General features: G+C 39.8%; 2 protein-coding genes across 12 annotated transcripts in view; one reads left to right on the plus strand and one right to left on the minus strand.

Moving 5' to 3' along the window:
- The window catches only part of ZZZ3 (zinc finger ZZ-type containing 3), a 134,684-nt gene extending 129,219 nt beyond the window's left edge, over window positions 1-5,465 (plus strand). For all 11 annotated transcript variants that reach the window (XM_032296547.1, XM_032296550.1, XM_032296551.1 and 8 more), the window contains 2 exons: window positions 1,806-1,906; window positions 2,199-5,465. In XM_032296547.1, the coding sequence (XP_032152438.1) occupies window positions 1,806-1,906; window positions 2,199-2,343 (246 nt within the window). In that variant the 3' untranslated portion in view covers window positions 2,344-5,465. The remainder of the gene's footprint in view (window positions 1-1,805; window positions 1,907-2,198) is intronic.
- A 2,517-nt stretch (window positions 5,466-7,982) lies between these two features.
- AK5 (adenylate kinase 5) overlaps window positions 7,983-16,420 on the minus strand; it is a 298,444-nt gene continuing 290,006 nt past the window's right edge. Inside the window, exon 14 of the mRNA XM_032296561.1 lies at window positions 7,983-9,312. Within this exon, the coding sequence (XP_032152452.1) occupies window positions 9,244-9,312 (69 nt within the window). The 3' untranslated portion in view covers window positions 7,983-9,243. The remainder of the gene's footprint in view (window positions 9,313-16,420) is intronic.

Below are 16,420 nucleotides of genomic sequence, written 5' to 3' on the forward strand. Positions count from 1 at the left end.
CAGGCTGGAGTATTCATTTAATTTTAAAAGGGCGATAAGAAATACTTTAAAATGGTTTTTGGAGTGTTAAACTCCAGAATTGCTAAGCATGTAGGGAAAAGTTTATCTTTTATCCCATTCATTTATATGAAGTAGTGGTGCCATCGTTCCTGATGTGAAGAGTTTATCACTTAGTAGAGTGAAGATAAACATATAGGTAGCTATGAATTAAGGTAAAATGTGAGAGACTTTTGTTTAGCTGTTTCTCTTTTTGTTGCTGTTCTTCATGGATCAGAAATGGGTTTTTTCCCTTTCTGATTGAGAGGCTAATAGAAATACATACACTTATTCCACAGAATTTTGTAACACACATTATGTTTCGGGCACTTTGCTAAGTGCTAGACATTCAGCAGTAAACAAAACAAACTCAGTTTCTGCCCTTACGCTGTTTTCATTCTCATAAGGAATTTAGAGAAGTTAAGCAAATCGTTGAGTGTGACTAGAGTACATACTAGAGATTGGGGGCAGCTTGCGCTGCCTTGGGAATTTTTGCTCAGGAGCTCATACTATCCTGAGAGGCTGGGGAACCATTGCATGATTTTAAGCAGAAAGTAACATGAAATTTACATTTTAGAAAGATCATTCTAGTTACTTAAACTATTAGGGGTGATGATCTTCAGGAAAGCAGTGGGTTTGGAACTGAACAGTTCTTCCCCTTATCATTTTGGCCATAGTGTGGAGACTTAATTAGACGAAGGAAAGACTAGAGTCAAGGACACTCGTTAGAGAGTCTTTTGATAATTTAGATAAAAGATGAGGGTGTCCTGAACTTGACTGGTGGCCATAGAAATAAAGATTGACAAGTTTGAGGAACCTTTAGGCATTAGAATTGACTTGGTTGGACTGGAGGAAGTAATAATGAGGCCATGAACTTGGTGGTGTTGGTGGGTACACATGAAAGTATTGATGTGTGTTAGGACTGGTAAATCAAATTGAAAACAAAATTATACCTTTGATCCTCTCGAGTAGCCAGTAGCCATACTATATTAAATGATTTTCCCTCTTGATCTTTCAGTGACACTGCTTCTCTATTAGAAATATTCCTAACTGGCAGCTCTGGCCTTTCAAAGAGAAACTTGCTGCACTTCTCATAATTTTGCTGCAACACCCAGCCATGGCTTGTTTGCCAGTCTGTCAGCCACTCTAGTTGGTCAGATGATCAAAGAAACTAGAAATTATATATCCTTTGATTTCTGAAAGCGCACAGAACACACTGAGGACTATCCTGATGCCACCATGCTGAGAAAGAGCTAGGTCTGCCTTTTTGACATGAGGCATTTGTTTAGGGAGCAATTCAGTAAGATAAAAGTTGGGATAGAATTTTATGGTTTCCTGGGTTAATATTAGCCCAGAGAACCTGTTGAAACAATTATGGATCATATTTACATAGTTTTAACTATGCTATTAACTCAGTGTTTCTCTACCATAGCCATCATACAATGGTTTGAGGTTCCTTTCAAGTAGATGGTTACAAATAACAAAACACCCAAGTTGGAGATGATTTACTTTTAAACATTTTTTAATAAATTTAAGCTGAAGGTTATCCCTTCTAACGTTTCTCTCACTCACCTGTATCTTGATATTGAGTGGATGGAATTTTATGTAGTTTGCCAGAAATTGTCTCTAACATGTAACCATTTGTGTGCCATATTACTGTCCTGTGCATGGAGAGAGAGATGTCTGTGCACATCATGTGTTTCCTTGCGGAAAATAAAAATGGTCGTGGAACAGTGTAAGTGAAAATCTTTTCTCTCTGAATCTTACAGTGTGATAACTGTGGCATAGAACCCATCCAGGGTGTTCGGTGGCATTGCCAGGATTGTCCTCCAGAAATGTCTTTGGATTTCTGTGATTCTTGTTCAGACTGGTAAGTGTTTTCTTCATTGTCGGTCTTCAGCTTAGACAAGAAAAGGGCTTCTCAGCCATTAGTGAATTTGATTTCAAACATAGAAAATATTAATAACCACACTTAGTGAATTAAACTTTGTTGTTCTAGGCAGTTTTTTTCTGTAATCATACCACATAGCAAGTAACTTTCCATTAGAGATTTTGATAGATTAATGGATTTAAACAGGGAGAGCTGTGAGGAAGCTTTGTAAGATACAGACTAAAAATGCATCCAATACCATGTAATTATATGTGTCTTTTTTTCCTTGTAGCCTACATGAAACAGATATTCACAAGGAAGATCACCAATTAGAACCTATTTATAGGTCAGAGACATTCTTAGACAGAGACTACTGTGTGTCCCAGGGCACCAGTTATAATTACCTTGACCCAAACTACTTTCCAGCAAACAGATGACATGGAAGAGAACATCATTTAGTAGTCCTCTTCAACACATAGCAATGGTATCATTGTTAATTATGTGCACAGTTTGGAAAGATTCTCTGCTTTCCCAGAAATGACACTCACAGCATGAGAGCTTCCTGAGTGTTCTCGTCAAGTACAGCTCTGCACCGTTGTGGCTCTAGATCACTGTTCAGCAGCTGAACATTCCTGGTGAGCAAAGGGTTTCCCTGGTGAATTTTTCACCACCGCCTTTTAGGTGGTGACCTTACATGGGTGAGATGGAACAAGAGCACACATTAAAGAGAGAGTAAATTCCAAAGGTTTCAAAGAACTTGGTCATAGATATGATAATGAGAAGACAAAGTATTTATATTAAAACAGTTTAGTAGCTTTCAGTTTTGTGAAAATAGTTTTCAGCACAGAAACTGACTTCTTTAGACAAAGTTTTAACCAATGATGGTGTTTGCTTCTAGGATATACACTTTAAAAGAACTCACTGTCCCAGTGGTGGTCATTGATGGCCTTTAGTAAATTGGAGCTGCTTAATCATATTGATATCTAATTTCTTTTAACCACAATGAATTGTCTTAATTACCAACAGCGAAGCACTACAGGAGGCAACTGTGGCATTGCTTCCTTAACCAGCTCATGGTGTGTGAATGTTATAAAATTGTCACTCAGATATATTTTTTAAATGTAATGTTATATAAGATGATCATGTGATGTGTACAAACTATGGTGAAAAGTGCCAGTGGTAATAACTGTGTAAAGTCTCTAATTCACAACATTAATTCCTTTAAAATACACAGCCTTCTGCCTCTGTATTTGGAGTTGTCAGTACAACTCATCAAAGAAAACTGCCTAATATAAAAATCATATATATGGTAAAAATTTCCCTCTTTTGTAGTCTGCACAAGATCCATAAAAGATTGTATTTTTATTACTATTTAAACAAGTGATTAAATTTAGTCTGCGCAGTGAGCAAGAGTTCACATGCATTCTTTTATACTGCTGGATTTTGTTGTGCATCATTTAAAACATTTTGTATGTTTCTTCTTATCTGTGTATACAGTATGTTCTTGAATGATGTTCATTTGTCAGGAGAACTGTGAGAAATAAACTATGTGGATACTGTCTGTTTATATTATAGAACGCTTGTTGTGACTTCCTTTTGGTTAGATTTTGGAGTTTTTTTTAACCAGTGTTAAAACCAGAAATTGGTATTTTTTTTCAATGGTTTGCCTCACGTATTTAAGAGTTTTCTTTCTGTTTCTTATGAAGAATAAGGAATATATTATGGATAAGAGGGTGATCTTAAGCAACCCTGTAAAATATGGTAATGTTTTTTACTCAGCGTGTGCTGAAACACTAAATTAAATGAGCTTACAAAAAGAAAACACAGACTATGGTTAAAGAAAAAAGCAATTATTAATGCTCAGGTGTGAAAATTAAGTTGAAATTTTTTTTTCTAGTCGTGTCTCATGAAAATAATCACCCCCCCCCCAATGTATTCAGACAGACGGCTTTTGAAAAATCACCTTGTTTCCTGGAAATTACTATTAACTATAGGAAAAGATAGTATAAATATTCTAAGATTGATTAAGTGTTATATTTGACCCAATTTTTAGAATCACCTGTTTTTTCCTATTTTAAATCAAGAGAACATTATCTATTAGTTCTCTTCAGTACATATCAGGGTACTAAAATCATACCCTGAATTTTTTTAAATTGAGAAAAGTAATAGAATTTTAAATATAGAAATATGAAAATTTTAAAGTAATATATTAAGGATCACTGATGATATAGATATAATATATCACAACAGAAGGAAAAGTAAATGGACTTGGGCTTAACTTCTCACCCTGGAATTACTAGTGGGGTGAAGAGGGGAATTATTAGCATTCTGGGCATTTTTATATTAAATGTTTTGTGAATGTGCCAGAAGATCTGCCTTCAACTTGTTAATTAGGTAAGATAGTTAACACTTGATGGTAACTTCTATGTTTGTGTAGAAATAATACCAATTAGTTTTGGAAAGCCATTCAGATCCATTCAAAAATTCCATGAAGTATGATGTTTGCTTTGGAAGAGGGCTATGAGTGATACAATCGTTGTATAAATGGAATAGACAAGCCGCTTGAATGCATTTTCAAGGGCAAACATTTTTTGAGATTTTTGAGTAATAAAGAGGATTTTCTGCTTAAGCAGATGATGTGTTTACTTTGCATTTTTCAGCTCCAGGAAAATAGCCCCCATGGCTTTAAAAGGCCCTGAAGTTCAGATAATAGCAGGTAGTGTTTTGTTGTTGTTTTGAGAATTGCAAGAATAATGGGCAGAGCTGTCATTTGCCAGTAGGCGCCCATCTGCCTACACAGAATTATTGACTGTAAGCTAAAACGGACTGTAAAAGACCTGTTTGCTAAAGCATTGCTTATTCAGTGGTATTCAGTAGATAAGATCTATTTCCTGATATATTGTGCTCAAGTTATTTGCACAACTGAAGAAACATTTAATGACGTCTAAAACCATTGCTGTAAGGTTTAGGCAGAGGAAGCTTCCTTTTGTGTGATGCATAATAATAATAGAAAACACTGCTACAGTGTTTACTATGTGCCAAGCAAGCAAATAACAACTAATTTAATTCTCAGCAACCCTATGAGGCAGGTTCATTTATTATCCTGTTATCATATGAGGAAATCTAGCCAGAGAGAAGTTAACTAACCTGCCCAAGGTCATATACCTAGTAAAGCAGTGATGCTTGGACTTTAACTTAGACAGATTACTTCAGAGTCAGCGTCTGCCTTACTACCCTGTTTCCTGAGCAGGAAATTTCCCCTTGTGTCAGGCAACACTAGGTGTTAGGAGTGGAGTTGTGCAGATGTTGCCTTACATTCTGTTTTCCTGACGGGGTGTGCTTCCTAAGAGTACAAACCTCACCATATGTCCAGGCTTGCGAAGTCTCAGGCAAAGCTGGGACAAAGGCTTGTGTTTCCTGCCTCAGGTAGGATTTTCTTCTATGCATGTTGGGTGCTTTTCACTTAACTTAATAGTATGCCTTGTCTATTTTCCCCCTTCCCCTTTTTGTTTAAATTAAATCACAGAACACAACAATTTACTGAGGTATGAGGAACATTTAAAAAAAAGAAAGAGATAGAGAAAATGGTACATCACATGTAATAAAGATAAATATTGTTTTGTGAAATGTCTTTTTCAATCATAAATATAAGTATTGTGTGCTATATAAAACTGTTTCTTACTGTGGATAATGAAGTTTGAAGCCTGTTATTCATCTATAGATACACTGGATGGGATTGGAAGTCTTCAGATTTCAGTAGGTTTTTCTATAATCCTATGAAGGCATTGTTTAGGCTGTAAACTGTTTGTTTTTATTTCTTGATGAAAAATGTGCTTCTGTTTATATGATCCCAGAAAAAATATATAACTTTTTTTTTCTTACAGTTCATATAGCTAAGCTAACTAGATTTTTCAGAGTTATGATATATTTAGCTCCATGAGAACAGAGACCATCCATGTCTGTCTGTATCTCTAGGGCCTGGCATTTAATAGATTCTCAATAAATATGTGTTGGTTGTATGACCAACATTTTGGCGAGTTTACATTTTTTCCTCCAGGAACTTAAGAGATACTACCTATGACTGAGTGTGTCTGTGAGATCCTTAGAGGGCTTGCCTCAGAAGGTCATCTTGACAGTGCTGTGAGAGGACAGGGGAATTGGATTCTATCTTGCCTGAAGGCTGTGGTTCAACCCTGGTTGGCGGAGGTGGTTTTGGTTCTTTGAGGGCCCCTAGTTAGGCTGTGTATCTTGATTCTCTACCATGTTTTCAAGAGTGATATAACAGAGCTGGGCACGGTGACACACCTGTTATCCCAGCACTTTGGGAGGCCAAGGCTGGTGGATTGCTTGAGTCTAAGAGTTCGAGAGCAGCCTGGGCAACATTGCAAAACCCTGTGTTTACTAAAAATACCAAAAAAAATTAGCTGGGCATGGTGGCACGTGCCTGTAGTCTGAGCTACTTGGGAGGCTGACGGCGGAGGGGGATTACCTGAACTTGGAAAGTTGAGGCTATAGTAGATTGCGCCACTGCATAGTAGCCTAGGGGAGAACACTGTCTCAAAAAAAAATGATCATGTAATGGAAAGGACACTGGAGTGGAAAGTCTGGGTTTTAGTCCCAGTTGTGGAAGTGAAACACTCAAGTGTTGACATAGAGCTACCTTTCATTGCACATTAGGAGCTAGTAAACGATCTGTGTGTCTTACTAACTTTCGTTTAATCCTCACAGTTCTTCTCTGAGGTTCATTACTATTATGTTCTCCATTGTATACATGAGAAAACTGGACGTGCAGAGAGTATGGTAAATATGTTAGCTCTCAATATTAATTACTGTGTGTGGGACTGGAGCTACCAAGCCGTGTCCTTATAGAGACTGTAATCTAATGCAGAAGACCAGTAATAAGTAAGTAAATAAAAACTATTACTTAATTTGAGGCAGGGATAAATGCTTTGAAGATATTTCATGCTCAGAGAAAAATAATAATGGGAGAATGGGGAATAGTCTGCCATTTTAGATAGAATAAGCAAAGAAATCCTCTGTTGGCCAGGATAAGTTCCAATAAATAGAAACCAGAATGGAGCGAGGGAAATTGCTGCATGAATAATGCACGGGCCCTGAGCCACTAAAGAGCTTGGCTTGTTGGGGCAACATTAAGTTGGCCAGTGTAGCTTAAGCCAAATGAGCAAGAGGTGAGTAGTAGCTGATGGTGTCAGAGAGGGCACAGGGCAGCTCAGATATGGCCTTGAAGACAGATCACTGTAAAGGAGTTTATAATGTTCTGATGTGTTCTACACACACACAAGTCTTTTGCTAGACAGAGACCTCTCAGGTCTTTTCCATTATTAAAGTCTTATGACTTTAAAGTAGCGAGATCATTTCAGGTCATTCGAATCAGTAACATGTTCTAGAGAAGAGTTGATTTGTACTTCTAGATACTCTTCAGGGGCAAAGCCATTTCAAGATAGCTGTTAGCTACAGTCATAAAAACCATGGCTGGGCCTTTCTGCCCCTCTGCTGTCTCATTTTCCTTACCTGTGCTGTCAGAGCTGTGCTGGGCATGGACTGTTTGTTTGCCAGTATGTGGTATGTATTTCAAGAATGTCAATCCCTACAGGAGTCATTTTATGTTTTCTGGCACAACTGATGATTTTCATCCTGTAACCTTTTGTTTTTCCCAGTTTGCACAAGTACTTGTGCTCCCCGACAGAGAGTGTGACAACTTGGAGTAGTAATAAAGTATTTGACAACTGTTTGAGTTGTGGGAACATGCCCTTTTTTGTTAATAGAGGCATAATTGTAACCAAAGAAATTTAATTTCTTCTTTAGCAAACACTGACATTTCTGTTTCAGAATGAGTGCTAGAGAAAAAAGGAAATATGAAAATTACCATGTATCATGAATACATTGAGTTCTCTCTGTAATAACTCAGAACTGATTTATAGCTAAAATTAAAACCATATAAGAAGTATATCGTAAATCTTGACTATTTCTGTGTTTGCTTCTAATTCTGTAAGGAATAAGTCTTCAAATGCTTTCCAGAATGATGTGAAGTTACAAATAAATAGAAAAAGAGTTATCCTGTCTTCATTTATTTTATTTGTACATATCCATGTCAAGAAAAAATGACTTAAAAAATACAATTCTACCCAGAAATGGATCCTTATCTACACAACCACTGAAGAAGAAAAAAACCATGCAAACCCAAACTATTATTTTTTTGTAGTGACTGAGTGGAAGATGCAGTTATTCCAGTAGAATATATAAGAAGCTCTGATTTGACAACTGATAGCACAAAAGAGGACCCAGACTTCACTGGTAATGCAAGGAAACACAGTTTTGCAAATGGGTATGACAAAGTTTGCAAGCTCCTGGAAAGGGCCCATATGAAACAAACATTGAACACACCACTTACTGACATGCCCCTCCCACCCACATCAGTTTTGTTATGGTATGTTTTACTTGCTTGGCAACAAATAAATGGGTGACCGTTTAAAATCAAAATTATAATTTGATATGTATCCAGTGAATGAAATAGCAAATCACTTGAAGCTTTAAATTTCTTTTGGTCATTGATAATTAATTTATAATTGCTTTTCAGCAATTATGAAATGCGTCACCATGTAGAGAAGAGACTAGGTTCCCCAACTTAACAGATTTGTTCTCTTAGCCATAATGACAGTATTCCAAGTTTCTTAAAAATAATAGAGAATGTTACTGATGATGACTAACCTGGGTTTTGCTGTCTTGGAAAAGCTATGCAATTTCATATTTTAAAACTTCTATCAAATTTTACTTGCTTGATGCCTCTATATCATGTACAAAGCATTGTGTAATCAACCTACCTTATGGCTCTGAGCCACTAGTGGATGAGAGTTGAGGAAACAGACACCAAAGAAAATGCCCAGGCCTATCCCCTGTGCCAGGGGCCTTCATCGGGGAACAGTATATAAATCCTGGGGAGAGGAAGGTGTGATTGGGAGTGAGGGGTGCTTAATGAGAACCAGATGATCAGGCTCTAGAAAGGCCTGCTATCACAATGGACACCAACTGGCACGGCACCACTGTTCATGTACTGACTAGCTCTGAGTGCGGCCTGCATGATACAAAGGGTGCGTGCTGTGAGCAGAGACAGCTGTCTGAAGTATGGAGAAGAGATTGATAATCCCAAATATACCATGCATGATTTCCAGACACCTCACACAGGTCTAGCTGGGAAGTAAACAGTGCTGTCAGGATTTGGGAGGGGGAACACAAAAGGTTTAACTTGAAACATTGAAAGGAATGACCTTTTTAATATTTTTATCTGTTTCCACTCTAACAAACGTGCATTTTCGCCTTCAGAAAATAGAGTCAATAGCTGCGCAGAGTTGAAGAAAAACATCCTCTGGCGTTCCCTCTGCATTTATCTATATTTAAAAGGAAAAAAAGAGTTAGTCTGAAATATGTGTAAATAAAATCATGCTTAATAATGAAAGATCACTTGCTTACAATTTGCTCTCAAAATTTTAAAACACAAGACCTCCAAAAAACAAGAAAAAGTGAAGAGTAGTGGTTTTAAAACAAGGTGTCTCAATTAAAACAGCAATGAAGTACCACTACACATCTATTAGAATAGCCAAAATCCAAAGCACTGACACGGCCGAATGCTGGCGAGGACATGGAGCAATAGGGACTCTCATTCATTGTGGGAACACAAAATGGTACACCCACTTCAGAAGACACTGCAGTTTCTTAAGCTAAACATACTCTTACCAGACTTTTTATTGCACTTCTTGGTGTTTGCCCAGATGAGCTGAAAACTGAACATCTACCCAAAGACCTGCGTACAGATGTTGACAGCAACTTCATGCATAACTGACAAAACTTGGAAGCACCCAGTATGCTCTTCAGTATTTTAATGGTTGGATAAACTGGCATATCCAGACAGACTGGGGAGTATTATTCAGTGCTAAACTTAAATATATATTACTAAGTGATACAAGCTCCTCTGAAGAGGGTACATATTGTATGGTTACAATTATATGACATTCTAGAAAAGTCAAAACTGGAGACAGTTTTAAAAAGATCAGTGGTTGATGTGTTAGCGGGCAGGGAGGGATGGGTAGGTAGAGTAGATTTTTAGAGAAGTGTGACTAGTATATGGGAAATCTTTGCTCAGTTTTGCAGTGAATCTAAACTCTAAAAAGGATAGTCTATATAAAACAGTTCCTATTTAAGTAAAGCATTGCTAGGGGTCATGGAAAGACTGGAGTTACTTAAATTGAGACTTGAGTGTTCTAGAGCATTTGGGAATAGGGCAGAGGTTGGGGGATGAGGGGGAGAGGTGTGGAGAAGAAAGCAAAAGGCTAGGACCGCAGTGTATAGGTGTGCTAAGGGCAGAGTCCGCTTGGAGACTTGGTACACCAGCAGAAGGAGGACATAGCAAGGGGAGCTGATTTTCTGGGCATCAAAGTACTGCTCCTTCCTCTCGTAACATTGCACCGACCACGGAGATTTGTTTCATCACACCTGCAACATCTACAGAAAGTAAAGGCCTGACCAAGGACGGGAAGCACCTGGAGGCCAGGGTAATGCTGGTGGCATGCATCGACTCCGACAAGTGTCACCCAGGTTACTTTGGTAAAGTTGGCTATGAGGCATTGCCACTTAAAGAGAAATCAGAGCTTCTGCCCAACTGTCGACCTTGACAAATTGTGGACCTTGGTTAGTCAGGAGACATGAGTAACCACACATTGACCCCCCCCCCCCCCCAAAAAAAAAAAATGCTGGAGCTGCTCCCATCACTGACGCAGTGCTATGGGCTACTGCAGACTCTGCAGAAGGGAAACTCCCAAAGTAGCCTGCTGTTATGAAGGCTAAGTTCTTCAGCAGGAGGGCCGGGAGAAGATTAAGGGTGTATATGTGGGGGGAGGTAGGGAGGCTGTGTCCTGGTGGCTTGAAGCCACGTGGAAGGAGGTTAACTAAATGCTAACAAATGAAAAAAATAATAAGGTAGAGGGCTAGTGATCTACCTGACTCATGTGGGGGTGGGCGGTAAGCTTGCTAAAATGTTTCCAGGCTGTATCTGCGGAGGGTCTTGTTTGGTGGTTTTGGGCTGGGTCTGTATATTCAGCAAATTCTCCACATGATTTTGTTATGTGGAGCACACTTTGAGAAACACAAAGTTTTCAAACACACAACTTTCAAACACACTTTGAGACTCTTGTCTTTTTAAAATCATCTTTGTGCAAACTAGTTTGAATTTTTCTACCCTAGGGATTTCACTGCTTCCAGAGGTAGAATGAATTCTCAACAATATCAACAAAAAGCATGCTGCATGTTTAGATACTGGAGAAAATGGATACAACAATGTTAACAGAGGCACTGTTTGTCATTCCCAAACTGGACAAATCCTGTATGTCCATTAGCAGTAGATGGATAAATTTGTGGTATAGACATAGAATACTATAGTAATTAAAAGAAAAAGAACCACAGCTATATCTTCAACAACATGGATCAGTTTCACAAACTTGAGGGACAGAGGCCAGTCTCAAGAGTATGAATACAGGATGGTTCAGATTAAATAAGGTTCAAAAACAAAGCTATATTGGATAGGGATTCATACATAGATGATTAAATCATAAAGAGAAGCAAGAAAATGGTTATCACAAAAGCCAGGACAGTAGTTACTTTTTGGGGAGAGGAAAGAAGCTGTGACAGAGGAGACTTCTGGGGGAGGGCGGAGCTTCTGCAATTCTCTCTCACTTCTTGTCTTGCATGGTGCTTAAAGTGTTAATTTTATTCCTCAAACTCTACATACTACTTTTATGCATTCCTATAGGTATGATATAGATCACAATAAGGAAAAAATAAGTTTTTTTTAAAGTTCTTTTTCCGTGTCATAAATATATCATACTTTATCCTTACAGGAATCAAATATAGCAATCTGCAGTTTGTCTGTCTGTCCAGCTGGAGGTCTGACATCTGGAGGGCAGGGCTCTGCCTTTGTCATGTTCATGCCCCTCACAGCACCTTGCTTATTGCTTCCCTTCTTCCTCCTTTTCCTTTCAACCAACAAGCATTTCCTGGTTATCATCAATGTTTTGGAGTTGTCAAGCTGAAGAAGAAACAATGGTCCTGTGTTCCAAGACCTTATGCTCAGTGGTAGAGACAAACATTTAACAGAAATTTACACTGTTGGGAGGTAAGCACCTTCCATAATGCTGGGAGGGCAGAGAAGCTTTCTGAGGAAAGTAATAGTTGTTATCATTTAAAATGATAAACATTACCAGTAATGGTGCAGGAAGCTTTTTAAATAACCAAAGTCATCCTATCAACGATCTCAGAAGTATTGTTATCCCGGTTTTACAGCCGATGAAACAGGGGCTCTGAAAGATGAATGTGGCTAAGTGGAGAGACCTGGTTCACAACCAGGCCTTTGCCTCTGAAGTCTTTGCACCTGTTGACTACATTACACTATGCTGGCCAGTTCAAAATGGTGGATGGCCAGATATGAGGGGAGTAGCAAGGAGTGACGCTGGAATCGTAGGGACAGGCTGGGCTACGAAGAGGCTTATGTACTCTACTGTATGACAATAATGAGGAACCATGTAAGAATTGTGGTTTTTTTGTTTTATTTTTTAAAACAGGGTCTTGCTCTGTTGCCTAGGCTGGAGTGTAGTGGTGCTACCTTGGCTCACTGCAACCTCTGCCTCCCGAGTTCAAGCAATTCTCCTGCCTCAGCCTCCTGAGTATCTGTGATTACAGGTGTGCACCACCACACCTGGCCAATTTTGTCTTTTTAGTAGAGATGGGGTTTCACCATGTTGGCCAGGCTGATCTTGAACTCCTGGCCTCAAGTGATCTACCTGGCTCAGCCTCCCAAAGTCCTGGGATTACAGGTGGGAGCCAGTGTGCCCAGCCCATGTAAGAGCTTTTAAGGAATGGGCTGACATAATAAAACATGGGTACATAGCAAATATTTGATAAATATTTGTTCCGTCAAAAATAGCTGCAAAAAGGTTGACGTGCAAGACAAAGAGCCCTGTATGAGAAGGACCTGGGATTGTCCTCAGCGTGCTTCAGGACGTAGTCAGGCCATTCACCCTCTCAGGGCCTCAGTTTCCTCCTCTGTCATATGAAGGGACTGAACTAGGACTAGATAACCTCCAGGTCTGGTCCCAGCCTGGATATTTTTTGCTATTCCAAATGAGTTCACTTTATAATGGGGATGAGCTCCTCTCAGCAGGCGTCAGTTTAGACTGGTGTTGCCAGTTAAGCTGAGCCTAGAAGAACAGACATGTACTGGAAGATAACAAAGGTGGCAAAGGCGTAGAGATCTGAGAGCACCTAGATTTTTCAGGGAAGAGTGTTGAGGACAGATCAAATGCTGGATGGGGTGATGGGGCAGGCAGTGAAAAAGAGGAAGCTGGAAAAATAGGTTGGAATGAGATGTCTCCATAGATTTGCCTATTCAGGACATTTTATACCAATGGAATCACACAATATGTGGTCTTTTGTGACTGATTTCTTAGCATATTTTAAAGGTTCATTGATGTTGTAGTGGATATCAATACTTCATTCCTTTTTATTGCTGAATAATGCTACACTGCATTTAAACTGAATGTTCCAAACATGCCTTGGGAGGTCTGCCTTCCTCTTTTCAGCAAATCTCCTATTTCTGCCCACAGCCCTGCTCTATAGTCACCTGACCTCACCTTATAAAACCCCAGGAAGAGGGAGGAAAGGAAGGGGTTTCTAACACATTCCCACCCCTTCTCAGGTTTCCCCCCCTGATCAGGGATGGGTAAGAAGGTATAAATCCACAAAGGCTTGATTTATTATTTACACTGTCCATGACTGTATCAGTGGGAAATACATCAGGTATGTCACTGGTCCCCAAGAAGTTCCATGAGCACAAGGACTCAAATACAACCCTTTTGTGCATGATGTAAGTTCTTCACCCTAGTAATCTAATTTTTCAAGTTTGGCACAAACACTTCCCCAAATCAGCCCCAGATCTTCCACAGAAGAGGAAGATAATTAGCCTAGGAAATGACCCCGAGTGACCTACTTCAAATGCACGTGAATTTTCTCACTACGATACCCCACCTAATTGAGAAACACGTACAGTGGGACTTCAGCCTCGGTTATGCCCTCTGCTTCATCTGCACAGACCCCAACTGTGTTCTAGGCCCTTTCTTGTCCTCACAAAGTGGTGGATATTTTGCAGAGTCTTCCTCATTATTTATCTGTTCTCCAGCCTCTTGCTGAATTCTACTAATTCCTTGCATTTAACTGACTTAGCATGTTCTATTTCTGCTCCTTGGCCCTGAAAGATTTCCCTCCTCCAATACATCTTCTGCAAGCAATACTACCTAACATTCCCAACTTTATATATGATTTTCTGAATTTATCTTCTGTCCATAAGAAAGCCATACCTGTGTTTCTAATGCTCATAATGTGTCTTTTAATGTTATTAATATACAATTTTTTTTTAAAGAACACCTTTTTTTTTTTTTTTTTTTTTTTTTAAGAGGTAAGGTCTCACTCTCTCACCTAGGCTGGAGAGCAGTAGCGAGATCATAGCTCACTGTGACCTTGAACTCTGGGGCTCAGGCCAGCCTCCTGCCTCAGCCTCCCAAGTAGCTGACACTACAGGTGTGTGCCACCACACCCAGCTAATTTTTTGTATGTTTTTGTAGAGATAGGGGGTCTTGCTATGTTGCCGAGACGGCTTGAACTCCTGAGCCCAAGCCATCCTCCCACCTCAGCCTCCAAAACTACAGAGATTGTAAGTGTGAGCCACTGTGCCTGGCCAAGAACACATTATTAATTTCTATTTCCTCCAAGTTTCATAATTCATAACTTCGTCACCGAAAATAATGCCAGTGTTAAACTCTAATAAAAACACATTTGTTCATTACAACAACATTTGAATGTACTCTTTCACCTTCTGCTTGTTCCTATCACAGTGACCTCAAGGCCCTCTCTCTATTGCCTTCCCCTCTTACTGTCACCGTGAACTCAAGGCCCTCTCTCTATTGCCTTCCCCTCTTACTGTCACAGTGACCTCAAGGCCCTCTCTCTATTGCCTTCCCCTCTTACTGTCACAGTGACCTCAAGGCCCTCTCTCTATTGCCTTCCCCTCTTACTGTCACAGTGACCTCAAGGTCCTCTCTGTATTACCTTCCCCTCTTACTATCACTGTGGACATTTACTCATTGCAAATCACTTCAATAGTTAACTTTTCACTACTTTCCCAGATAAAACCCAACCTCAACCTAAATATTTGTATATTGTTTAAAAAATGTTCAATGATTCCTGTTAAAGCCTGGGAAGGGAGACTTTACTGGGGACCGTTACCATAGGTATAGGGATTACGGCCACAGAATTTTGCAGTGGGCGGGAGGGATGGGACTCAACTCTGAATACTACGTGGGCAAGTGGGAATTTATAATCAAGGAGCAGGATGGGAGTCAGTGGATGGAAAATTACTGAGAGGTAATAACATCAGGAGTAAGGAAAATTCTGGAGACAACAACCGAAAAGGACCATTGCTAAAGACAGACCAACATGATCAGACAGCACTTGAGGATGATGGAGGATGAGGACCCCAACTGAGGGCAGGGGATCTGGCTAAACTGATTTAGCAGAGTTCTTTGCTAAAACTCGGTTTTACAAGGAAATGCACAGATGGACCTAGGAGAAAGTTCAAGAGTCTGACTAAAGTTTGGTCAGCAGACAGAATCTACTGTCAACGTTCAGCTAGACAGTAAGCTCTGTAAGCACGAGATCATTACTCAGCACAGCATCCCCATGCCGGGGTCTAGGAAGAAAGGCAAAGAACAAAACAGGTAAACAAAAGAATGTATCCTCTATTCCCACATTTGCTCTCCCTTTCCTCATAGAAATCAGCTGTTGGCGAAGGCGAATGCTCTTGGTGCCCATTTTCTGCAGTCTGGGCTTTATGGAAGGGGAGGGATTCTGCCTTCTGAAAACCAGGCGACTTGGTTTCAGCAGAGGGTTCAAGCACGCAGCGCCTCCAGGGCAGTGCTAGTTATTTTCTGTCAATCAGGCCAGAGCTGATGTTTTGGAGAGAGCTGGGGATGGGGTCCCAGAGCTCTCAGTGGACCACTGCCCACCTCTTTCCATCCCAAACCTCCCTTCTCATTTTGTTTTGTGCCTTAAATATGGAGACTTATTAATTAATGAAATTTAAAAAACTGTTTACTGCCACCCAGTCAGAGTCATGTGCTGTAGTGCTTGCCCCTGTGGAGTCCAAAGATGTGGGTAGGTTTAAAGACAAAATGAAATAATAAGGCTTTCTAGATGGGAAAAGTAGTCTTTTACTTGGGTGAGTAGAAAAATCTGTGAAGTTATCTGGGATCCTCCTTAGGACCAAGATGCCTAGTTTTGAGAATAAAGGCAGTGAGGCAATTTCTGTTTTCTTAGAGAGAGAGAGAGAGAGAGAGAGAGAGAGAGAGATTGTGTGTGTGTGTGTGTGTGTGTGTGTGTGTGTGTGTGTGTGTGTGT

The sequence above is a fragment of the Sapajus apella genome, unplaced genomic scaffold, assembly GCF_009761245.1.
Source record: "Sapajus apella isolate SASKATOON/1434 unplaced genomic scaffold, GSC_monkey_1.0 scaffold36, whole genome shotgun sequence".
Taxonomy (NCBI): Eukaryota; Metazoa; Chordata; class Mammalia; order Primates; family Cebidae; genus Sapajus; species Sapajus apella.